At 39.2% G+C, this 27,139-nt stretch overlaps 1 protein-coding gene across 1 annotated transcript in view; it reads left to right on the top strand.

Annotated features, from left to right (window-relative positions):
* The first annotated feature begins 4,936 nt into the window (after positions 1-4,936).
* TFAP2C (transcription factor AP-2 gamma) overlaps positions 4,937-27,139 on the top strand; it is a 28,363-nt gene continuing 6,160 nt past the window's right edge. Inside the window, 6 exon segments of the mRNA XM_077458492.1 lie at positions 4,937-5,105; positions 8,608-9,081; positions 10,282-10,333; positions 13,503-13,707; positions 17,252-17,370; positions 20,108-20,249. Coding sequence (XP_077314618.1) covers positions 5,058-5,105; positions 8,608-9,081; positions 10,282-10,333; positions 13,503-13,707; positions 17,252-17,370; positions 20,108-20,249 — 1,040 coding nt within the window. The 5' untranslated portion in view covers positions 4,937-5,057.

Here is a 27,139-nt window from a genome sequence, read left to right on the forward strand (position 1 = left end):
TACCTGTCCCCTCTCCTGTCCTACCTGTCCTCTCTCCTGCCCCACCTGTCCCCTCACCCGTCCTACCTGTCCCCTCTCCTGTCCTACCTGTCCTCTCTGCTGCCCCACCTGTCCCCTCACCCGTCCTACCTGTCCCCTCTCCTGTCCTACCTGTCCTCTCTCCTGCCCCACCTGTCCCCTCACCCGTCCTACCTGTCCCCTCTCCTGTCCTACCTGTCCTCTCTGCTGCCCCACCTGTCCCCTCACCCGTCCTACCTGTTCCCTCTCCTGTCCTACCTGTCCTCTCTCCTGCCCCACCTGTCCCCTCACCCGTCCTACCTGTCCCCTCACCCGTCCTACCTGTCCCCTCTCCTGTCCCACCTGTCCCCTCTCCTGTCCTACCTGTCCTCTCTCCTGCCCCACCTGTCCCCTCACCCGTCCTACCTGTCCCCTCTCCTGTCCCACCTGTCCCCTCTCCTGTCCCACCTGTCCCCTCACCCGTCCTACCTGTCCCCTCTCCTGTCCTACCTGTCCTCTCTCCTGCCCCACCTGTCCCCTCTCCTGTCCTACCTGTCCCCTCACCCGTCCTACCTGTCCCCTCTCCTGCCCTACCTGTCCCCTCTCCTGCCCTACCTGTCCTCTCTCCTGTCCTACCTGTCCCCTCACCCGTCCTACCTGTCCCCTCACCTGTCCTACCTGTCCCCTCTCCTGCCCTACCTGTCCCCTCTCCTGCCCTACCTGTCCCTCTCCTGTCCTACCTGTCCACTCTCCTGCCCCGCCTGTCCCCTCTCCTGCCCCACCTGTCCCCTCTACTGTCCTACCTGTCCCCTCTCCTGTCCCCTCACCCGTCCTACCTGTCCCCTCTCGTGCCCCACCTGTCCCCTCACCCGTCCTACCTGTCCCCTCTCCTGCCCTACCTGTCCCCTCACCCGTCCTACCTGTCCCCTCACCCGTCCTACCTGTCCACTCTCCTGCCCCGCCTGTCTCCTCTCCTGCCCCACCTGTCCCCTCTACTGTCCTACCTGTCCCCTCTCCTGTCCCACCTGTCCCCTCTCCTGCCCCACCTGTCCCCTCACCCGTCCTACCTGTCCCCTCTAGTGTCCTACCTGTCCCCTCTCCTGTCCTACCTGTCCCCTCTCCTGCCCCACCTGTCCCCCTCCTGCCCTACCTGTCCCCTCTACTGTCCTGCCCCATCTGTCCCCTCTCCTGCCCCACCTGTCCCCTCACCCATCCTACCTGTCCTACCTGTCCCCTCACCTGTCCCACCTGTCCCCTCTCCAGCCCTACCTGTCTGCTCTCCTGTCCTACCTGTCCCCTCTCCTGCCCTACCTGTCCCTTCCCCTGCCCCCACCTGTCCCCTCTCCTGTCCTACCTGTCCCCACCTGCCCTACCTATCCCCTCTCCTGTCCTACCTGTCCCCTCTCCTTCCCTAGCTGTCCCCTCTCCTGCCCTAGCTGTCCCCTCTCCTGTCCTACCTGTCCCCTCATCTGTCCTACCTGTCCCCTCTCCTGCCCTACCTGTCTGCTCTCCTGTCCTACCTGTCCCTTCTCCTGCCCTACCTGTCCCTTCCCCTGCCCCACCTGTCCCCTCTCCTGTCCTACCTGTCCCCACCTGCCCTACCTATCCCCTCTCCTGTCCTACCTGTCCCCTCTCCTGCCCTAGCTGTCCCCTCTCCTGCCCTACCTGTCCCCTCTCCTGCCCTACCTGTCCCCTCTCCTGTCCTGCCTGTCCCCTCTCCTGCCCTGCCTGTCCCCTCTCCTGCCCTATCTGTCCCCACCTGTCCCCTCTCCTGCCCTACCTGTCCCCTCTCCTGCCCTACCTGTCCCCACCTGTCCCCTCTCCTGCCCCACCTGTCCCCTGTCCTGCCCTATCTGTCCCCTCTCCTGCCCCACCTGTCCCCTCTCATGCCCTACCTGTCCCCTCACCTTCCCTACATGTCCCCTCTCCTTCCCTACCTGTCCCGTCTCCTGCCCTACATGTCCCCTCTCCTGTCTTACATGTCCCCTCTCCTGTCCTACCTGTCCCCTCTCCAGCCTTACCTGTCCCCTCTTCATTGTACCCTACCTGCCCCCTCTCCATCCTCTTGTATTGGCCCTCTCTCCATCTGCCTTACCTATCCCCACCCAATCCTGCCCTATTTGTCCCCCTCCTTCCTGTCCTATCCACCCCCCCCTCCTGCCCTACCTTTCCCCTCTCTCCCTCATCTCCGGCCCCATCCCTCTCTTTTCTTTCTCCATTTTCCTCTACACCCTCTCCCTCTTCTCTCTCCCTCTTCTCTCTCCCTCTTCTCTCTCTAATAGCAGATTATAGTATTGCTGCCTCCACACTCGTTTTATTCCGGTCCTGCCCGACTCCCCAGGATGACATTTCACATCTTCACTGATTGCCTGTTGGCTATTTATTTTCCCAGCAAGGCTCAGCTGTTCTTATGCCTTGAAATGCTACTGGAAGTCAATATGGATGCTGTAGGGGGGATAACATTGACTGACTGGGGTCTGTCCTCTATAAATGGTCTATATATAGAAATAATATTACCTGGTCTACATATAGAAATAGATCTGGTGATTATTAACAAAGAATGTTTTTTTATTTTTTTATTATTATATTATTTTTACTTTATCACTAGCAATTATATTAATATCCAAAATACTGAACAAAGAGGCTACTTAGGACAACAATAACTTCCAGCCGTGCAAAATAATAATAACATAAAAATAATATTTATTTAAAAAAATAGTAATAATAATAACAATCATTTTATATATATATATATATGATAATTATTAGAAAATATAATAATAATGATAATATAAAAATAATATTTAAAAATAAAATAATAAATCCCTTGAAATGCTACTGGAAGTCAAAATGGACACTGTAGGGCAGTAATCATCATCCCTGTCCTCAGGGCCCCACTAACAGGCCAGGTTTGCAGGATAACTGAAATCCATCACAGGTGATCTCATTTGCTGCTCAGTGATTGCAGTATTCTAGTCTGCATCTCCCCCAAGGTAATACATAAAACCTGGCCTGTTAGTGGGCCCTGAGGCATTGCCATAGGGGGGTAACATTGACTGACTGGTGTCTGTCCTCCAATAGTGGTCTATGGGGGGGGGGGGGGGGGGGTATTTATGAAAGGCAAATCCACTTTGCACTGCAAGTGCACTTGGAAGTGCAGTCGCTCTAAATCTAAGGGGTAGATCTGAAATGAGGGGAAGCTCTGCTGATTTTATCATCCAATCATGTGCAAGCTAAAATGCTGGTTTTTGTTTTCCTTGCATGTCCCACTTAGATCTACAACAACTTTACTTCCAAGTGCACTTTCACTGCAAAGTGGATTTTCCTTTAGTAAATAAACTCCTATATATATAGAAATATTACCTGGTCTATATATAGAACTACAGCTCTAGCGATTATAAAAAAAAAAAATGGAAATAAAAACATATAAATAAAAAAGAAGATTATTACTGATATTACTGTTCATTTTTTTCTTCTATTATTTTTATTATATTGTAGAAAATATATTAATATCCAAAATATCAAACAAATAGGCCACTTAGGATAATAATAACTTGTCTGAGTTTCCAGGTCTGTAAAAAAAAAAATATATATAATAATAATAAAATAAATTATAATTGTTAAAAAATAGTAATAATAATAATAACAATGATAATAATTTTTAAAAATATATATAAAAAAATAATAAAAATATATAAAAAGTAATTAAAAATAAAATAATAAAAATTGATTAAAAAAAGTAAAATAATAATATATAAAAAATAAAAATAATAATATAAAATAATAATAATTGATAAAAAAAATAATAATAATAATATATATAAAAAAAGAATTACAAATAAAATAATAATAATAATAATAATATAAAAATAATAATAATTGATAAAAATATAAAAAATAATAATAATTAAAAATAAAATAATAATATAAAAATAATAATAATTGATAAAAATATAAAATAATAATATATATACAAAATTAAAAATATAATAATATAATAAAAATAATAATTGATAAAAATATAAAATAATAATATATAAAAAGGTAATAATGAAAAATAAAAGAATAATAATAATCTAAAAAAATAATAATAATAATTGATAAAAATATAAAATAATAAAAATATATAAAAAAATAAAATAATAATAATAATCTAAAAAATAATAATAATTAATAGAATATATAAAATAATAACATATAAAAATATTATATAATAATAATAATATATAAAACATAATTAAAACTAAAATAATAATCTAAAAAATAATAATAATTGATAGAATATATAAAATAATAACATATAAAAATATTATATAATAATAATAATAATAATAATATATAAAACACAATTAAAACTAAAATAAAAATCTAAAAAATAATAATAATTGATAAAAATATAAAATAATAATAATGCATCTATTTTTAATATATCATGTACTCAATTTTCTCGGTCACAATTGCACTAATATGGCTACAATCACCTCAAGTATAATATATCATGTAAACACATACAATAATATATATATATTTTTTAATTAAAAATACAATATGATAATTTTTAAATACAAGAATGAATAATATGTGCTGGTTGACATCTATTATTATTGTGATCTTCACCTGACATGTATTTTTTATTGATTTGCTCCAGTAGCAGTGTTTAGATAAGAATAAGGCACAGATCCTTGTAATGTCATCTCCCCTCCTCTCATAGAACTGTCACTTGTCTCAATGATCGCTCAGACACTGAATGCACAAGTCCAGGCTGCAGCGTGAGAATACCAGGAGGAGGCGTGGCTTGTCCAGGTAGCCTCTTCTGATTGGCAGTCTCGGTCTCTCCCCCCCCCCTTTCTCTGGATAAGCCCAGCCCCCTTCCCTGGGGAGGAGTCAGGATAATAGCAGACACACACAAGGGGGGGAAATAGCTTGGCAGGGCAGCATTGAAGTCAGTTCACTATCAGCCTCCATGCCTGAGTACATCTGAACCCTGGGAGTGTGCAGATCACTTGGATTATACAGTGTGCTTCTTCTCCTGTGCTGTGCTTGGATTCCCTGGGGTCACCATGCTGTGGAAGCTGGCTGATAATGTCAAATATGAGGAGGAGTGCGAGGTGAGGAGAGATCTGCATGCCTGGGGAGGGGAGGCATTAGAGGGCAGATATTGCACCATTGCAGGCAGCTTATAGGCTGCACAATGATATTTCTAGGAAGGATCTGGCTTGCATGTGTGGCTTGCATGCTGCTCTCCTAGTCCCCTGCACATTGCATGCTGCAGATAATTAGGGAATTGGCTGCAAGATCTTCCTGATCTAATAATGCATTCATCTATGGGATGCTTTTTAATTTCACCTCTCTCTACACTGGGATAAGGATATGGAGATAAAAAAAAATGTGTGTGTGTGTGTGTGTGTGTGTTTTATATAATATATAATATATAATATATATATATATATATATATATATATATATATATATATATATATATATATATATATATATATATATATATATAAAATCTATATATGCTTTTTCACAATCACAGATCGCTCTTCATGGTGCCTCGACTTTTTTTTTTTTTTTTTTAATGTGCTTGACTTGCGATGTTCAGCTGCAGCGCTGACCAGGCCTGTCATCTCTCTTTTGGCCGCTAGCAGGCGCTAGAGTCCGGGGCATCCTATGGAGGTAGCAGAGACGCTTCATACTGCAGGACGCTGGGAGTAAAATAATGTCTTGTCCCCCCCTTTTTTATTTTTTTTATTTTTTATTCTTAGCTGAGAGTATTAATACTTCTTATGCTGGTTTATAACCTGCTGCAAGTAGAGATCAGCAGATTGGGGGGGGGGGGGGTTGTGGATATGGAAATGCTATTTAAACTTCAGTGATGAAGGAAGGGATGATTAGATAATGATAGGGAACATGGAGTTCATGATTAAAGGAATTGCTTAGAAGTAAAAAGTAAGATTGCATTTATTTTTACTTTTTTATTGTAATTTTTTTTTTATTTTTTATTTATTAGGAAGATGCAACATATCATGTATTGGTAAAACAGTGCAGGGCAACAATGTATTAAAGGCAAAGCGCAATCATTTTGTATTGGTAAACAGAAAAGTGCTTACACTGCGTTGCTTTAAAGGCAAAGGGCTACATTGTATTGTCTGTTTAGATCATAGCAAATGACTAAATGCAAGGGCTTATTAGATGGTCAAGTAATGGAACTTTTTATTTTTTTGTTATTCTTAGCTAGTATTAAGAATAACATTTTTATTCTAGCCTTTTGCAGTGTAAATGGATCCATAGAAGATACAACAAAGTATTGCTTGGTTAAGTAAAGGCAAAGTGCAGCACTGCATTGTCTGTCTGTTTTTAGACAACAGCCAATTGCTAAATGCAAGGGCTTATTATTAGATGGTCAAGTAATGGGATTTTTTTTTTTTAATTATTTGCCTAGCTAATATATATATATATATCTCTCTCTTGTTGGTAAAGGTAAATGCAGCCTTGCTTTAAAGTCAAAGTGCTACACTGTATTGGCTGTTTACAAGACAGGAAATTGGGCTTATTAGATGGCAAAAAAAAAAGTGGCCTTTGCTGTGTAGATGTAGGATTTAGTTGTGGGTGACTTGATTGGTAACATAATTGGATGGTTGTAGAGCGTGTTCGATCTGTGTTTTTTTTTTTTTTTTTTTTTTTCCCCCCTACACTGATGGTGTTTTCAGATACTTGATGAGTTTACTAAATTTACAAAATTCTGCATAGTATTTTATTTTTTATTTTTTTTTCTAAGTCGTTCATTTCTGTCCATTGGTCATGGTCTGCGTGGTGCGCTTGTCTCGGCTCCTGCTGATTAGTTTCAGTCATTTGAAATCAATAGGAGGTATTTAGCAAGGAGAGCCGGTCACACAGGACTCTGCTGGGCCGCCTTTTTGTCCCAAATTAAGTAGCCTTGTTATTTTAATGACCGTAACGTTGTAATCTGCTAAAACCCACAGATCAGCTCAATTTTAAACATTTTTGGCTCAGGTTGCGGGGGACCCCAAAAAAAAAAAAAAAGTTCTCTCAGCAAGCTTTGAACAGCAGAAGAATGTCTTGTCTGAAATGTAACATTTTGTTGTCATTGAAGCAAATTTCTTTTTATTTTTTTATTTTTTTTTCAGTTTGTAAATTTTTTTCATAAATTTTTATAGAGCAGGCTTAAAAGCTAAGCATAGAAATGTATATAGATTGCTTAAACATTGTGTTATTGTTGGATAACCCTTTTCTTTTCTTCTTGTAAAGGTGTGTGTGTGTGTGTGTTTTGTGGTCTCTCCCTCTTATATTAAATTTTTATTTTTTTTTATTTATTTTTTTGTGAAATTTTAATTCACAAAACATTATTATATATAGATGGCTTTTGTTAATAAAAATGTAAAACAAAAAGCGTGTGTGTGTGTGTGTGTGTGTGTGTGTGTGTGTGTGTTTATATACATACCAATATTTAATTTTTTTTTTTCTCTTTAGCAACCCATCTATTAATAATAATAAAAAAAGTGTGTGTATATATTATTAAAAAAAAAATAAAAAAAAAAAATAAAAAAATATATATATATATATATATATATATATATATATATATATATATATATATATATATATATATATATATATATATATATATATATATATAAATTTTACCAAACAACCAATTTATTAATATTAGATGGCTTGTTTGTTGATTTCACAAAATCAATATATTTTTATTTTTTTAAAGTATTTTATTTATTAATATCATACTAGGTAAATTAAGGGTCACTGCCACGTAGACTAACTCTTCAGTGTCCAAAGTTGTCCCCCTCTGTCAGGCCTGATTCACACCTATGCAGGTTGAAGTTTTTCATATTCCAGGTGCATTTTTATATATTTTTTTTTTTTTCCAATACACACTTTTGATCCATTGAAGTCTATGAAACCAAAAAAACTGAAACTAAAAGTCTCTGACCCTTTCCATATAATGCACAGATATGAACTACATCCATAGGAAACCATGTTAAATGGACTGTAGTGTGTTTCTGCAAAATCTGAAAATGCACAATAAAAATGCATAGGTGTGAACTAGGCCTCAAAGTGTTCAGGTTTAAAAAAACAAAACAAAAAAAAAAAAACCCAACACCGTTGAGACTTGAGTTTTTTTTAATTTAAACTCCAAGTCTCAACGATGTTGGTTTGGTGTGGGGAGTTTTTTTTTTTTTTTTTTTTTATTTATTTATTTTTTTTTTTTTCACCCACTGCTGGTAATTCTGCAATGGAAACCTTGTATCGAAAAAAAAAAAAAAAAAAGTAAAAATGATTGTTGCATCGGCCTGCTTTACAGTCTTGCCTTCCATGTGACAAATGTTGCGATTTGGTTAACTTGCCTTCCCTAACTCGGTCCCATGGGGGAGAGGAGAATTAAATTCATATGATTTCAGTAAATTTGGTTTAGCAGATCAAACAGGCCTCCTCTTTGAACAATCCGGGAGCTGGTAGGATCAAAATAGTAATTTGCTGTACTGTATTATATTTTAACGAGCTGAATCGGATTAAAGGCGATTTTTGGCAGTATGTTAAACGTAACACTCTTTAATTTTATTTTTATAGGACAGGCACGACGGAAGCAGTAATGGCAACCCTAGGTTACCCCATCTGTCATCAGTCAGCCAACACCTGTACAGTCCAGCTCCCCCTCTCTCTCACTCGGGGTCTTCCGATTTCCAACCCCCTTACTTCCCACCTCCGTACCAGCCCCTGTCCTACTCCCAGTCCGCAGACCCTTATTCCCACCTTGGAGACCCGTTCTCCTTGAACGCCATCCACGCGTCTCACCCACCTCCCAGCCAACAGCAAGGATGGCCCAGCCGCCAGAGTCAAGAGCATGGAGGAATTTCCCACCACAACAGAACGGGGCTGGTCCACCACATTCCCTCTTTGGACCCTTCATCGGGGAGACTGAGTAGAGACTTCCAAAGAAGACCAGACATTCTTCTTCAGCACGGTGGAGGCCATGGGCTGGAGTCGAGCCTGGCGGACAACCTTGGTCTACCGGAGATTGGCCAGCAGATGGACGATGTTGCGGTAATGACCCCTTTAAAAAAAAAAAAAAATGGGCAACAGGAAGAGCTCTTGTTGCGTTTTGTTGACTTCATGACTTGAGTATTTAATTTTGAATGTTCATGCTTTAATATTCTCAGCTGACCACAATTATGGCGAGCAGTAAAATTGGTTGCCAACATAAGCTGTAGGCAACTTCTCTGAAGGCCCAGTTTGATTTTATAACCTCACTGAATAATGAATATTCTGGAGGTTTGGGGGGAGGGATATATATATATATATATATAATTTTTTTTTTTTTTAAATGTAATATTACAGGTGTGTACTCCATGGAGGTTAAAGGAATTTTGAAATGTTCACACAAATGTCAATATTCTCTTCAGTTATCCAATCACGAAATAATAAATAAGAAATTTACTTTCATGTGATTAGGTAATTAAAGGAAATATTCACACAATTTATTGTGTGAACGACCTTTAAACTTGGTTACACATTATACAATTTTCCTTTTTTTTAGATTTACCTAATATATAATACGAGGTCAAACCTAAACACTTTCAAATTGTATGCAATGAGGCCGGGCCTTGCACCACATAGTTGAAGGTAAATCTAACAAGAAAATTGTATCATGTGTAGCCAGCTTGATTTTTATTTATTTTTATTATTTTTTAACTCGTGTTTAAAAAAAAAATTAAAATTGTAGAAATTTACAGAAAAGAGAGAGTAAAAAAGTTTGACTCCTTTTAGTAGTCTGGCCTCAAATTTGTAGGCAGGAAAAAGATTCTACAATAATACCAATAGAATTGTAATTGGTAAAGCTTTGTAAAGAGCCAAACATACTATTTTACCATGAAGTAGATAATATTTTCTCCTTCTATAATACTCTATTATATAGGCCATAACTCTAAAATGATGGGGTGTATATATATTTACAGCAGATAAATCCTTAACTTTAGTGATATTTGGCATACATTTAAAATATAGTATAATGTACTGTATTTTTAATTAAACTGTATTTGTTATTATGTTGTATAGTAATTGTATTTGACACAAATTGTTTCCCTTTTATTGGTGACTGGTTAGATGTTTGACATGCTTATCAGTTCAGAATGCCTATATAAAAAAAAAATCTATATCTAATATCTTTTTATTTAAACATTAGCTCATGCAATCAATACACTGTGTTTTGGGTGTTTATTTTTATTTTTATTTTTTTACTTGCAGAGTTTGGAGGAGCAAGGTTTAATAATGCATGATCAGACAGTCATCAAAAAAGGTTTGTTTAAAATGTTGTGTGTTTTTAAAAAAAAAAAAAAAAAAAAAAAGCTTGTTTTGGTGCATGGTGTTTTGAGGGGGGGGGGGGGAGAGAAACTCTTCAAGGCAAAATGTTATGATCTGTCTCGTTGTTAAGATGTGTTTTTTAGCTTTTGTAGAAGAGGGGGGGGGGGGAAGAAAAGTTTAAAGGCTAAATACAATTTCAATTAAAACATGATTTTCCTCAGCAGAAATATACATTCTTGAGGTTTTTATGCATTTGTGTTACCCAAAAAATGTAATCGATCAAAAAAATTTAAATGTGATTTACATTTTGGGATTTATTTATTTTTGTTTGTGTGTTTGGTTGTTTAGAAAAAAAAAAAAAAAAAATGTTTTCCCCCCCCTCTTCTCTAAACACACAATGCCTTCCAATATGTCTTTTAACCCTTGAGAATTGAGTAAAAACAGAGCTTTTTCTATAAACTATCTTGATTGCATGATTGTGTCATGTCAAAAATATTTAGATGTCAAGTTTTTTTTTTTTTTTTTTTAAGTGGGGAGATGAGTAATTCTGTTATCACAAACATCACTTTGCTGTGAAGCGTGCAAAATGCCTGTTGTGGCTTATAATTAGGAGATCTTTAATTTTTTTTTATTTTTTGTAACATCTGCTGTAAGACTGAGTGCTGTCACATCGAGGTGGAATGATCACCTAAAACTGTAGCAAAACAGACAGGGGTGTTTTTTTTTATATTCTATTTGCTTGATCTGTTCTGTAAATACAGCGTTTTTGATCTGTCATGCAAAACCTGTGTATTATAACATAAACTTGGCACTGAATATGGTCACTTAGTGAAATGTGCTTGCTACCCTAGATGTTAATAGCTTCAGCCTCTAGTTGCCTTGCAGGTTGAGCAAAAAAAATTAGCTCAGAAGATTATGTAAGCTATTTTCCTTCTGTTTATAATTTTACTAAACCTAGTAATTTTTTAATATTTTATTTTGTGTGCTGTGAACTTTTTTTGGTTGTCAAGAGGTGGCAAAATCTAAAAACTAAGCTATGTTCTTTTGGTATAGGTGGTGTTTGGCTCTTGGACTTTTAGTGTTAGGTGTGGGTTTTTATTTTATTTTTTTATTTTTGGTTTATTTTTTTGTATTTTTTTTTTTTTTTTTCTTGCTATAGCACGAATATTTTTTATTTATTTTTCATATTTTCTATGAAGATATAAACATTCTTGTGGCAATCACATGCTTGTCTAACTAATTAATAAATATATATGTATGTGTGTGTGTGTGTGTGTATATATATATATATATATATATATATATATATATATATATATATATATATATATATATATATATATATATATATATATATATATATATATATATATATATATATATATATATATATATATATATATATATATATTATAGAATATGTCGTGGTGTTTTTTTTAATTTATTTTTTTTTCTCTGAAAATACTCACCACCGCGCCCCCCCCCCCCCCCTTATCTTTTTAAGAATGCACCCTTGATTCTCCTGCCCTCCTCACCACTAAACTGGTGGCTTAACTTTTTTTTTATTTTTTTTCAGAGGCATGGCTTGTACCTTGTGTTTTTTTTATTTATTTAGAGCCATTGTATTGTTAAATCTTCAGCAAAGTGCTGTGAATGCTTGCAGAGAGACTTAACGAGCTGTGCACATACAGGGCCTGGCAGGAGTGAGTGTTCTCTTTCAGGAACACGTGTGTGCGTGCCTGCAGTTCTCCACGCCCTTGTGTACATGTCAATACACCTACACTATTTCTGGTTTTAGGCGTTTGGACAGTTTCATAAACCTGTGTTGAAATTTTTAAAATTTTTCAAAATTTATTAGATCTTAAAAATGAGAAAAAAAAAAAAGCATCTACTTTTTTTTTATTTTTTACAAAACAATTGAAATGACTAGTTTTCAGTTCTAAGATGTTCCCGATAGGTGCATACTTTTTTTTTTTTTTTAAATTTATTTTTATATTTTTTTTATTTATTGGCCCGTTCCGGAAACTCTACATTAAAGTGTCACCTGAAGTATTCTGGTTTTAAGAAACTTTACTGATCTGCTTTCAGTGTGTGAGCATGGGAGGGCTTGTAGTCTATCAGAGGCAGACGGAGGGCAGGGTATGCTGGTATTTATGGTTCTTCAGTGGGAATGTGTAGACGGGCTGGTACTGCACTGGAAAGAACTAGCTTCTTAGTTGTAGCTGGATGTTTGTTTTTTTTGCTGGGACTTTTTATTTTTTTGGGATCTGTGATGGTTATTGCAAGTACTGTGCATGCTACAATTTTATATTTTAAAAAATAAGAAAAAATATATATTATAGATTTTATATATATATATATATATATATATATATATATATATATATATATATATATATATATATATATATATATATATATATATAATATATAAAAATTTTTTTTAAAGAAGCGTTATATTTAAGTGTCTCTTTTTAATCTATTTTCATAATTTTGATAATATATTTTATTCAAAGAGTGATTCCCGTGGTTGAATTGCATCTTTAATGACTACAAATTTTAGGTGCTGATCCTTTTCTATGAATTGTTCCATGAGTGCCATGATACTTAAATACTTATATTATAAAATACTTTTCTATGAGTACCAGAGGAGCTCTTAATCAAACGTACCCACCACACGGATATTTATTTGTGTTGCGTAGCTTTAACAATTTAACCCCTTACATCTTAGTCTAATGTCGTGCCACCCCCCCACCCCAAAGTTACTTGTTGCAATCATACACACGATTCCTTGTCTGTATATCTCTGACCTACTCTATGGAGTTGTTTTTAAAGGTCATTAAGTTGATGACACCAGCCTCGGTGGAAGAGCTTCTTTTCCGATGTCTCCTGCCCATTGACACACTTCAGGACCTCTTTGGTCAGTGGCCACTTAAGGTTTCCATTAATATATTTGGGCTGTGGCCAAACAAAACAACAAAAAAACCACGGTGGTAGTTTACTGGCTCTATATAAAGAGACCCTGTTGGTAATTTTGGCCTTGGAGTGCGGTGCCGTAAGGCACAGATGGACATCAATTCACATGACTAGTATTTTCTATTTTCTGTGATATTCTCATTGTTCCTGTAGCCGCTTCAAAGTATTAACTGCTTCGATCTCCGCAGGAAAACACACCCTCAGTATGCCCTACCAGAAAGATGGACTAATGGGGATGGTCATTAACCCAAATGAAGTCTTCTGCTCTGTGCCCGGAAGATTGTCCCTCCTGAGCTCCACTTCAAAATACAAAGTCACTGTGGCGGAAGTACAGCGTAGACTCTCTCCCCCGGAGTGCCTGAACGCATCACTTCTTGGTGGAGTCCTCAGAAGGTAAGAAGCCTTGGAGATGGTCCATGTTGTAGCTTCAGTGGACCCCTTGTGGGTTTGGTTCTGGTATCTTGCAGAATGGACAATGATGGCGGGGAGGAGGAATTGTGGAAAATATTTCTATATTGGTAACAAATGTTTCCCATGTAGTGGCAAAATTACTCCCACAGTCAAAACTTTTTCTTGTCTATCTGAAATGTGGATCTTTTTTTAATTTTTGAATGAGGCAGGGCTTGCCTTTTTTTATTGCTCTATAACAGGGGTCTCCAAACTTTCTAAACAAAGTGCCAGTTTACTGTCCATCAGACTTCATGGGGGGCCAGACTGTGTCCCATCAGTGGAGTATACAACCCCCCCCCCCCCATCATTGGTGTCGGTGGGAGAAGTTGTGCTCCACCATTTGTGTCACTGGGCCCCATTGTTCTTTGGGAGGAACTGGGACTAGTGTGAGTAGAAAATGCCCTGGTGTCAATGGAAATAAACCATGCCCTATCATTGACATTAGTAGAAAGAATAATGCCCCATTGTTGCCCATCAGTGGGAGGAATAGTGCCCCATCATTGATACCAGTGATGCGGTGCCATATCACTGGTGTCGGTGGAAGGACTGGTACCCCATTTGTTGGTGTCGGTGTAAGGAATGGTGCCCAAAGGGCCAGATAAAGGCAAGCGAAGGGTGGTATCTGGCCCCCCGGGCCACAGTTTGGAGACCACTGCTCTATGTATTGAGTACCCTTTTAATGTAATTATTTCGTTTTTAGAGCTATAAATTGGCCTTAGATGATCTGTTTCTGGGCAGATAGTTTGAGGACCTCTGAAGGGACAGCAAAGTATGTTCCCAGCCTAAGCACATTATATTTCTAATGGATGGTTTGCTGTACAATCTCTAGCTAGTTAACTGTGCATGGGTGTCCGCAGGTAGGGGCAAGGGGGGGGCTAGTGCCCCCCCTGGAATCGGGGATTGGATCAGGAGTGATGACCCCCTGTCACCTCTCTCTCATCCCTCTGTCTTTTTCACTCCCCTCTCTGTCACCCCCCACATGTATGCAGTTTCTGACAGTCTCTTGGGCTATGTATACATTCTCTGGTCATCTCTTTTGCCATGTCCGCAGTCTCTTACAGTCTCTTGGGCCATGTCTGCAGTCTCTGACCATCACCTGTACTACGTCTGCAGTCTATGACTGTGATAATGACATTGTCAAAGGGTCAGAGCATGGGTGACCTTAAAATGATGCCCCTCCCTGAAAAAATTTCTGCGGACGCTCATGCTACTGTGTGTGTTGCCCTGTGAGCTATACACCTTTAAAAGTGCCCCAAACAACGAATGAATCTGCTGGAAAACCCAAAAAAGAAACGAGCATTGTGGGATGCAGTTTTTTCCAATTCTTTTTTTTTGGAACTTCTGGTGGCTTGCAAGGCTAGCAAATGGTCAGATATCCATTGGCCAGAATAGATGTGATTGTGCAAAGGCCACATTGGTTCTTATGTTCAGGTTTTCATTCAATGGCTTTAACCAAAAGAACATTAGATGCTAAGCCCTCACAGTCAAAGACAGTTTGCCACAAAGAGGCGTTTTAAGACCAGTACTAAGCGTCTAGGATCTCGTGCATTTATGCCGAATATTGATTCTGGTCCAACTGCCTTTTATTTAATGATGGAAGATTTGGGTGGAGCAGTCCCCCCCCCCCCCCCCAAAAAAAACTCTCGTAATGTAACTCAACTAAACCTATTCTTAGTTTCTGGTGCCACTCTTGCAATTGCAACAATGGCTTTCTTTGTCCTGAAAACTGTTAAGGAGACCACAAAAGGGCAGACGCATAAGATGAAGGGTGGGGGGGGGGAAATAAAAAGGAATCGTTACACCGCATTGTGTAGTAATAGGCCAGCTAATTTAAATTTGAACTAATTGTATTCAAATGAGCAGAAGGCTCCACAGTACGGTCTGATCCTGGTGTTGTTGGGTTCCTCTGAATAACTTCACTTCAAAGCTGTTCCTTCCTTCTTCTTTTTTTCTTTTTTTTTTTTTTTTTTTTTAAGGTCCTTCTACATTTAAAGGGTTCATGGAAATCCCCTGATGGCCATTTTCTCTCCTTTTTATATAGTTGTTGAACAATTGAAGTTTTTATACTAGTTTCCTCGGATGGGGGCAGGGAAGGACTTGCCATTGGGCTTGACTGGGCTCAAGCCCATGGGCCCCACCCAATAGGGGGCCCCGCCAAGATACATAGCCGAGTGTACCCGGCTCGGCTCCACTCAGTTATGCCCAGTCCCGCCCATGGACAAAACACAGGGACTGGGCGTGACTGTGAGCCGAGCCGAGTACACTCGACTACTATTGGTTCCGCTCGGGACTGTGAGAGGGCCTGAGAGCCGCCGAGATACACAGGACTCTGTATCTCGGCAGCGCCATTTTTAAACTTCAAGACTGCAATGACAAGCCTGCAAATGATAAGGCTGCAGATGGACACTGATAAGGCTGCATTGATGGGCATTTAAATGTAAGGGTTTTTTTTTTTTTTTCCTTAAAATTCCCTCCTAAACTTTGGGTGCGTGTTATACGCCGATAAATATGGAAATGTATAGAAGGTAGGGCCCGAAAGTGACTCAAGCCCAGGGGCCCCCACCACCCTAAGTCCTGCCCTGGGCGGGGGACAGGCTCTTGATGTTGCAAGACAAGAGGTCACAATGTTTAAAGAACAAGCCACTGAGGATACATGTGACTGGTTGTATGCAGGAGCCCATTGGATGTGGCTTGAGGGTAGAACTGAGATGCTGGAGATCATGCAACCAAAGTCCTTCAGACTTTAGATGTTGATGGGATTGATCCTGTGGGCATTACCCAAAACTAGCCCATATGTGACTGGTTGAATGCAAAAGCCCATTGAATGTGGCTTTAGGGCAGATATGAGATGCTAGAGATCTTGCAACCAAAGTCCTTCAGACATTAGATGTTGGTGGGGTTATTGAACCTGTGGGCATCACCCACATGAATGAATGAAATACTTGTATAGCGCACAATGCGAACTGAATCGCCTCTAGGTGACTGGTTGCATGTAAGAGCCGATTGGAAGTGGCTAGAAGGCAGAAATTGGATGCTGGAGATCTTTCAAGCAAAGTCCATCAGATGTTGGCGGGGTTATTGAACCTGTGGGCATCACCCAAAACTAGCCCTTGAATTGTAGCAACTGAACGAAAGATTTGCTTGCTTTAAAATGTCATAATAATTTGAAGTTCTCTGCTTTTGAAATGACATTGGATATAATCCCTCAACAAGTCTCCGCAGATCAAGATACCTTTTCGCGAGGTAGCTCCTGTGAAATCCTATCGTTTTAATCCATTGTCTGTCAGAATTTGGATACATTGTTTAGTAATGCGAGGGGAATTCTACCCTTGTCAGATCAATGTTTTGCCTCCTATAAAGTCTTGTTGTCTCTCTTGGGGCTGACGCCCTGGTGGATACCTGAGACTTGTTTGTTGGTTAAACACCCTATTGGGAGCATTGAAATGACTCTTCTGACTCCCTTTTTTTCTTTTCTTTCCCCACCCAGAGCCAAATCGAAAAACGGAGGGAGGTCGCTGCGAGAAAAGCTAGAGAAAATTGGTCTAAACTTGCCGGCTGGGAGAAGGAAAGCTGCAAATGTGACTCTTTTAACGTCTCTCGTGGAAGGTTTGTTGTGGTGTTTTACTTTAAAAAAAAAAAAAAAAAAAAAATAGTTTTGGCTCAAAAATTTGATCTTCTTGAGTATCATGTCCTTCATTAAAGGGCCAACACATTTGGCTATACACCTGAAGTTGATATTTTGTGTACAACAAATGGTATATGGTGTAAGGCACACGCTAGTGCAGCCTTGCTCCACCTTTTTACCCCTGAGGAACCCTTAAAATAATTTTTAGGTCTTGGGGAACCTTTGCTAAAACCTTCATTGGGGGGGAAAATGGCCTTCATATCAGTTGGCAGTAGGTAGAATGTCTTTACAGCAGCACTATAAAAGCACACTGGTGTCATGAGATGTTGGCCCCCCTGGACTATGCAGGAAAAGGGAGGTCAATTAGCCACAGATCAAGCAACCCCAGGGTTCCATGGATCTCTGGTTTAGAATGGCTGTGGAAAAGTGTCTGTTGCTTCTGTAAACAAAGCATTGGCATTTTTTATTTTTGTCTTGGCTGGGTTCACACTTATTTTGGATGCGGCTCACAGCATGGCTCCGTTGCGTCCCTGTTCTCTGTTTCAGGGATGAATGGGGCCTGAATTCGGACCTGAAACTGAGCCAAAGAGTCACAAAACTCCAATGCAAGCCACCCCAGGAATATGTAAACCTGCTCCATTGAGAGCTGGTCAGACTCCTGTGATGCGAAACTGATCCAATTTGCATAAGTGTGAACTCAGCCTATGAAGTAAAAAAAAAAAATTTGTTTTGCAACAAACGTGGTCGTCTTGCAGTTGATCTGTGGTGGTTGGGTTCATGATTTCAATGTATGTAGGGCCTGTTCCATTCTGTAGGTCACCAAGCCTGTAAATGCCTTCAAAGGCCAGGCGAAGTCTCCCAGAATGTCGGTTGGAAAGATATATTGGGTGCTTGCTTTGGTGGCACTCCTGATTCTTTACTCCTAAGATTTCCAGCAATCTCAATGCGAATTTGAGAAGATGCTTGTTGCATCAACGGAAAGGATCCAGCAGTAGAAGGAAATGCTTGGGAAGTTGGGAACCTTAGATTTTGATTGGCTGCTAGAAAGTAAGGTTCCCAACTTTAAGAATTTTTTCTCCTACTGCTGGGTGCTTCCACTTTCCATTGATGCAACAAGCATCTTCAGAAATGCTCATTGAGGTTCTGAATTGGACGCTCTTGAGGAGAACAACCTTTTTTTTTATGGTGTTGAGTTGTGATATCCCCAGAAAGTCATCTGCATAAAATTTTGACAACTCTTTTGTTGGTTCCTGGGGAAACGGCCAACAGTCTTCATAGTGTGTGTGTATATATGTATATGTATATGTATATGTATATGTATATGTGTATATGTGTGTGTGTGTGTGTGTGTGTGTGTATATGTATATGTATATGTATATGTGTGTGTGTGTGTATATATATATATATATATATATATATATATATATATATATATATATATATATATATATATATATATATATATAATTTACTTATTTATTTAATATATATATATATATATATATATATATATATATATATATATATATATATATATATATAATTTACTTATTTATTTAATATATATATATATATATATATATATATATATATATATATATATATATACATTTACTTATTTAATATATTTTTGTCCAGTGACATGATGCAAGGGTTAATATTACTCAGCTGTTTAGTCACTTCCTCACTTAGGCATGTTTGGGGCTGGAAGTGGTTTTTTTTTTTTTTTTTTTTTTTTTTTTTTTTTTTTTTTTTAAATGGTAACTTTCTTGGTTTCTAATTGTTAGGAATACTCCTGTAGCCTGTGTAGTTATTGGGCATGATAAAATCATTAAACGGCGTAGAAGGTCACTGGCATTTGGTAAGCTTGGCCGGCTTGTTAAGTTGAAACCACAAAAAAAATTATATATATATATATATATATATATATATATATATATATATATATATATATATATATATATATATATATATAATTTTCCTCGCGTTTCCATTCCTGAGTAGTCGCCAGTGGAAAGCAATGGTTTTCCTCTATGGAAAAAATAAAAATAAAAAAAATCGGGATGTGTTTTCAGTTAGTGTAAGCTGGCCTGCAGACAACTGGATAACGAATGCTGGGCCGCAATTATGCAAGGCTCTCCGAGGGGAGGAGTTTGAAGTAGCTCTCGGGCCAGTCAACCAACTGCTGAAGCCAGAGAGAGCCTCTGCATTTTAATCGGGAACGGTTCCCTTTTTAAAGAGCTCATTCCAATGATACTCTTGGGCGGCACAGTGGTGTAGTGGGTAGCAGTAAGAAGGGTCGTTGGTTTGAATCCCAACCACGACACTACCTGCCTGGAGTCTGCATGTTCTCCCTGTCCCTGCGTAGGTTTCCTCCGGGTACTCCGATTTCCTCCCACACTCCAAAGACATGCTGGTAGGTTAATTGGCTTCTGTCCCAAATTGGCCCCTAGTATATGAATGGGGACCTTGTATTATTGGATCCTTGAGGGTAGGGGACTGATGTGAGTGTGCAATGTACAGGGATAGGGACAATTGTAGACACTCACTCAGGATGGACTGGTGTCTTTATTCAACCTTACTAACTATGTAACTCTTACCCTAATCAAATGTGGAAAGTGTGTGCTCACTACTTTTTTATTTTATTTATATTTTATTTTTATTTTTTTATGGAATTTATACGAAACCTTATATATGACATAAGTTGTTGCATTGCAGGGGAGGCAGTACACCTCGCTCGTGACTTTGGCTATGTCTGTGAAACAGAGTTCCCCTCTAAAGCCGTGGCAGAATACCTGAGCCGACCACACGCAGAACGCAACGACATGGGCAATCGGAAAAACATGCTCCTTGCTGCTAAGTAAGTTGCTATTGGTAGTTCTAGATTTATTGTGTGTGTGTGTGTGTGTGTGTGTGTGTGTTTTTTAGAAGATCTGGTTTTCATACAGAAAGATGTGTGCGTTTGATGTTCTATGAATAAAGCTGCTCCGCCTCTACGAAAATTTAACTAAGGTCGCGCTTGTCCAATGGGACGCTGCTTCATGAAGCCTTCGTGTATAGAAGGCTCCTGAGATGTACCATATATGCATATAACAGTTACCTTTTTAGAAAATGACGTGGAAGAGTTTAAAACCTTTCAGGCTTTATTGCTGCAACAGAAATTATAATCGGAGCTCCAGACCGAGGAACAAAGAATTCAAAAAAACGTTTTACCTGGGTTTCTAACCGTTTAAAAAAAAAAAAAAATCAACGCATTTCATGGGCAAAAATATCCCGCAGGGCTCAAATTGCTTGTAAGGATTCAAAAGCGGCAAGGTCGCCAACATTTTTTCAATGAGAAAGTGTGTGTTTTTGTTAGTGATTGGCTTGATTGCTTCAGAAATTAAGTTGACATGGAAACTATTTCAAAGAGGGTAGTGTGCAAAGGTAAAATGCTGTTTTTTTTTTTTTTTTTTTGTGTGTGTTTGATTTATTTATTTTTGACGGGATTATCAAAGATGCTGTGTTTTTTGAGCTCCTTCATCCTTTTTAATAGCTTGGACTTTTGAAGCTTCTAAGGACCTGCCCCCGAGGCCCCTATGCTGGGATGACTCTGAAACTCGTGGGAGGGGTCATATGAGAATCCCTTTACCACGTGTAGCTTTTATTTTTATATGTTGTATATTTAATAAAAGCTGCAGGAAAGATACGTTGATACTTGGTTCAGGACAAGTTCTTGGGTTTGTTAAACCTTTTTTTTATCAGAAGTTTCTTCTGAATTTCTGGTACTGGGCTTATAAACTCTTGCAATTCTGTGATTGATTTTTGTTTTTTGCATTGGTACACCTTACATTCTGGTGTGTGTGTGTGTGTGTGGCTTTTTTTTTTTTTTTTTTCCCCTCATTTATTTTCTGGGTGCTTTGTGCACTGCTGTCCAGTCCTGTTGGAACAGGAAGGTCATCCCCAAACTGTTCCCATAAAGTCGGGAGCATGAAATTGTGCAAAATGTCTTGGTATGACGACACCTGAAGAGTTCCCTTCACTGGAACTAAGGGACCAAGCCCAACCCCTGAAAAACAAACCCCTACACCATAATTGGGGGGGGGGGGGACCCCTCCACCAAAGGGTTTGGACCAGAGCACAAAGCAAAGTCCATCAAGACATGGATGAGTGAGTTTGGAGCAGAGGAACTTGACTGGCCTGCACAGACTATTGCCCTGTAAGGGGGTTGCATGGCTAGGCCCTCATCTTGGCCAATTTTTGGTGGCAGTTAGCTAAACCACCAGTGTGTGTGTGTGTGTGGGGGGGGGGGGGGGTGGTGTTTTGTTTTTTTGTGGGAGCTCTAGGATAAACCCACTTAAGACGTTGCAAGAGCAGGCAGATGACACCCCTGTTGGGTTCTGAGCCTAGGACCTTAGAACTGCAAGGCAAGCACGCTAGACATTTAACTGCCATGATGCGCCGTATCCTGAAGCAACCAATCATAGGTAACCTTCCATCAATTTAAGGCAGCCTGTGTATATATATATATATATTTTTTTTTTTTTTTTCCATGCTGCCTTCTGGAATCAGTGAGCTGATAATTCAGTCTGGGCTGAGCTCGCTGCCTGATAGGTTTCAAAGCGACTCAGCGATGCAGAACTTTCTCTCTCTCTTGAGAGCGATTTGCAGGCTGGCTTCACAGAACATGATCTTGTTGTGTAATTAGCTTGTCGCGATGAGCACTTAATGAACGGGAGATTTCGCGATTGAATTTAACTAACATCCCACAAGTCCTTACTATTGCCTGTGCGCCTGGATCACCTGTCCTCGGTACCAACCTTCTCTTTTTTTTTTTTTTTTTTTTTTTTTTTTTCAGCAGAGCCGAATAAAATAACCAAATATAAACAATATATATCTTTTTATTTTGAATACTTTAGTGTTTTTTTTTTTTTTTTTATTTCTTTTTTTAATAAAAAAAAACGTGAAAGTTGTTCAAGTTATGTATGTAGATATAATTTTTTTTTTTTTTTTTTTTTTTCTTAGTTTTAAATTTCCAGGTAATCCACTTTATTTATTTATTTTTTCTCCATAACTTTTAAGACAAGCTTTTGTAGATTAAGCCACATTTATGATCCATTTTAAGCTACTCTCCAGTTGGCTGCCTTCTTGTGCTGCAGTAAGTAGCTCATCTCTGTTCTGAAAGTTGGTTCTGACAATGCCGGGGGTGGACTTTTTTATTTTTTATTTATTTTTTATTTATTTTTTTTTTTTATTTTTTATTTTTTTTTTTTTTCTTCTTTTTGAGCTTGCAATCTAGAAAATGCATAAAGTACTTCTTCTCCTCATAAAACTCTTTTTATCAGGTTTTGGTAGAGTCACGCAGACTTTTTAAGAGTTTTCCGAAGATAAGAATGGCACGTATAGCGGGGGGGGGGGGGGGTTGCGTGAGGATTTTATGGCGTTGCTGCTAGTGGTTTTAAGTGATGTGGTGCTTGGGTAATAATTTTCAGGTGGTGGTTAAATAGCTGAATGCTGAGTAAGTAGCTAGTCATCTCAGCCAGGGACAATGGGGGGGGGGGGGAAGAGAAACTACGAAGCTGGAAATTTTACAGCCCATACCGGAATCTATGGGAAACTACTAAGTTGCTTATTGGGTGGGTATGTTGTGGTGGGGCTAATCCTATTTATATATATTTTTATTTTTTTTGTATGGGTGGGGTTATATATTCTTTTTACTTGGGGCAAAAAAAAGGAGGCTTTGAAGAAAGACTTATTTTTTTTTTTTTTTTTTTTTTTTACGCATTTACTAAAATAAAATTATTATAATTCTAAATGTCTCTCAAGTCTTTGCAGAAAAACCTTCTTTCGTAGAATTTACCCATTTCTAATTCAGGGATGGGGTGGTCATGGCAGGCTGGTCACTTCGTTTTCTTACTGGGCTCGCGCTGGTCGTAAAAGGTCATTTTGAAATCTGGTTTCTTCCCAAACACCCAACCTGTATGGGTTGGGAGGCCTTTTGTGACCAGGCCCAAGCGTTAGTTGGCCAACAAAATTTTGAGACTGGTTGGACCTACGAGGTATAAATATGTGTGGTTGGTTCACCATGGCATGCTTGCTTATGTCTAGGGAGGAGGAAAATGCTTCCAATGGGGGGAAAAAGGGGCGGGGGTTCTAAAAGGCTTGCCTACAAGAAGAAAATTTCAGCAAATCCGTTTTTACCCATGAAACTGGCATGTATGTATGTATGTATGTATGCATGCATGTTCCCCCATTCTGTAGCCAAGCCTGCTGGCCTTGCCAATACAGCTGAGGAATGAATTGGTCCCTTGGCAATAAAACTATAATTGTAATGCTATTTGGGCGTAGTAAAATGACCCCCAATACAGCTCCTCGAGCTTGAGGCATTCGGGTGTACTGCACTTTCTACGGTCAAGTTTTCTCAACCCGTTGCATAGTAGTCGAGGTTGAAAAAAAGACTAAAGTCCAATCTATGTGTGTGATTTATATGTCAGTATTACATTGTATATCTCTGTAGGTTGCGGTTGTTCAGGTGCTTATCTCATAGTTTCTTGAAACTATCGATTGTGTGTTTTTTTTTTTTTTCTCTTCCCCCCCCCCCCCGCTGAGACCACCGCCTGTGGAAGGAATTCCACATCCTTGCTGCTCTTGCATCAAAGATCCCTCTATGTAGTTTAAGGTTAAACCTCTTTTTCTCTTTTTTTTTTTTGAGTGGCCACGAGTCTTAACTTTTTTTTTGCAGGAAGGAAGTTTATCCCTATTGTGGAGTCACCAATCCGGTATTTATATAATGAAATCATACCCCCTCTCAAGCGTCTCTTCTCCAGAAGAATAAGTTCAGAGCTCACAACCTTTCCTCGTAACTAATATCCTCCAGACCCTTTATTAGCTTTGTTGCCCTTCTTTGTACTCGCTCCATTTCCAGGACATCCTTCCTGAGGACTGGTGCCCAGAACTGGACAGTATACTCCAGGTGCGGCCGGACCAGAGTCTTGTAGAGCGGGAGAATTATCGTTTTATCTCTGGAGTTGATCCCTTTTTAATGCCAATATTCTGTTTGCTTTGTTAGGCTCAGCAATGGCATGTAATGCTAAGCTGCTGCTAACGCCTACTAGGACCCCCAGGTCCTTTTCCATCCTGGATTCCCCCAGAGGTTCTCCCAAACCCCCCCCCCCCCCCCAGTTTATAGATTGCATTCATATTTTTGCCACCCAAATGCATTTTACATTTTCTACATCGAACCTCATTTACCATGTAGTTGCCCCTCCCCCCCCATTCATTTGTTCAGATCTTCTTGCAAGGTTTCCAGATTCTGCGAAGAAATTATTGCCCTGCTTAGCATCGTCCGCAAATACAGAGATTGAGCTGTTTCCCCCATCCCCATCCTCCAGGTTGTTTATGAACAAATTAAATAGTATTGGTTCCAGCACAGAATCCTGGGGGACCCCACTACCCACCCCGACCATTCCGAGTACTCCCCATTTTATCACCACCCTCTGAACTCGGCCTTGTAGCCAGTTTTCAATCCATTTACTCACCCTATGGTCCATGCCAACAGACCTTATTTTGTACAGTAAACGTTTATGGGGAACTGTGTCAAATGCTTTTGCAAAATCCAGATGCATCACCTCTACGGGCCTTCCTTTATCTAGATAAACCACGTCTACGGGCCTTCCCTTTATCTAGATAAACCACGTCTACGGGCCTTCCTTTATCCCCATACACCACGTCTACGGGCCTTCCTTAATCTAGATACACCACGTCTACGGGCCTTCCTTTATCTAGATACACCACGTCTACGGGCCTTCCTTTATCTAGATACACCACGTCTACGGGCCTTCCTTTATCTAGATACACCCCGTCTACGGGCCTTCCTTTATCTAGATACACCACGTCTACGGGCCTTCCTTTATCTAGATACACCACGTCTACGGGCCTTCCTTTATCTAGATACACCACGTCTACGGGCCTTCCTTTATCTAGATACACCCCGTCTACGGGCCTTCCTTTATCTAGATACACCCCGTCTACGGGCCTTTCTTTATCTAATGGCAACTCACCTCCTCATAGAAGGTTAGTAGATTGGTTTGGCAAGAACGATTCTTCATGAATCCATGCTGATTACTGCTAATGATACCGTTCTCATTACTAAAATCTTGTATATATTCCCTTATCATCCCCTCCAAGAGCTTGCATACTATTGATGTTGGGCTAACTGGTCTGTAATTCCCAGGGATGTAAATTCAATACCTTCGCCATCTCCACCATCCTTTGTAACCAGATGTCCTTCCTCATTCTTTATGGGGCCAATATGGTCCGTCCTCCATATATTTTTATTTATTTTATTGGTTACATATTTAAAGAATTTCTTGGGATTTATTTTTGTGCTCCTCATTTTGCCATCCTAATTGCACATTTCTTGTTGCATTCTTTTATAAAGTTTGAATGCTGATGATGATCCCTCAGCCTGTGTGTTGGTTTTTTTTTATTTTTCGTTTTTTATCAAGGCTTTCTTCTTTTTGCTTTTTATATGCATTTTGACATTGGTGTTAAGCCCCCCAGGACTTTTGTTCGCTCTTTTTTTAAAAATGTATTACCTAATGTGGTGTACTGGATAATACCCTTATTTAATATGCTCTTAAGGCAAACCCATCTCTCCTCCGTCTTCTTTGTTCCTAAGATTTTATCCCAGTTCATGCCTTCTAGCAAGATTTGTAGTTTAGGGAAGTTGGCTCTTTTGAAATTCAGGGTCTTTGTATTTCCCCTTTTTTTTGTTTCCTATTTGTGTGATTTTTATTTTTTAATACTGAAGCCAATTGACCTATGATTGATGTTTCCTAAACTGCCCTGTATTTCCACATCCAGGTCTGTGTTGTTGGTAATCATTTAGATCCATTAGCGCTTTATTTCTAGTTGGTGCATCTACCATCTGACCCATACAATTGTCCTGCAAAACATTTAGGAACTGGCGAGCTTTAGATGAATGGACGGAGGGAACCACGCAGTCTGTCTGGATAATTAAAATCCCCCCATTATGATGACTCTTCCCATCCTTGCTGCTAATCCAAATTGTGATAGGGAGATCCCCCCCCCCTGGTTAGGGGGCCTATAGCATGCTCCCAGTATTATTCTTTCCCCTTGGTTTCATTCCTTTTGCGCTTTACCCATAAGGATTCAACCTCCTCCCTAGCTCCCTTGGTGATGTCATCTCTCACATTCACTTGTACATTATTCTTGATATACAGGCATAGAGCCATTGTATTAAAACATATTTTTCTCCTGAGTACTGATTCACCAAAATATCTTAATTTTCATTTGGAACAATTTCAACACTGTCACATGTATCCAAAAATCAACAAGTTTCAAAAGTGTGTGTGTGTGTGTGTGTGTGTGTGTGTGTTGTGTGATTATTTTTTTTTTTTTTTTTTAAATAAATAAAATAATTCTAAAGTTGTAAAGAAAAATGTGTAGAGTTCTACGATGCCTACAACTTCCCCGCTATCCCCCACCAATCCCCAGTGGACCAGTTGTAAAATGCGTGCTCCAGGACTTGACTTTCTCCCAAAAATATGGCAACTGTTTTAAAAAAGGAAGAGGGGGGGGGGGGGGGGGGGGAAAGTTAAACTTGTCTCCTGGTGTGCACAGTAATAAATACAGTAGTTCAAGTATTAGTGATTCAAGTTAGTAGTGATTATTATTATTTTATAAAAAAAAACCCTTTTTTTTTAATTTCTGTTCCCTATTTAAAACACAACGGGAGAGTTGTAAATC

Source organism: Lithobates pipiens, unplaced genomic scaffold (genome assembly GCF_037356315.1).
Source record: "Lithobates pipiens isolate NorthernLeopardFrog02 unplaced genomic scaffold, aLitPip1_a1.2 Scaffold_28, whole genome shotgun sequence".
Taxonomy (NCBI): Eukaryota; Metazoa; Chordata; class Amphibia; order Anura; family Ranidae; genus Lithobates; species Lithobates pipiens.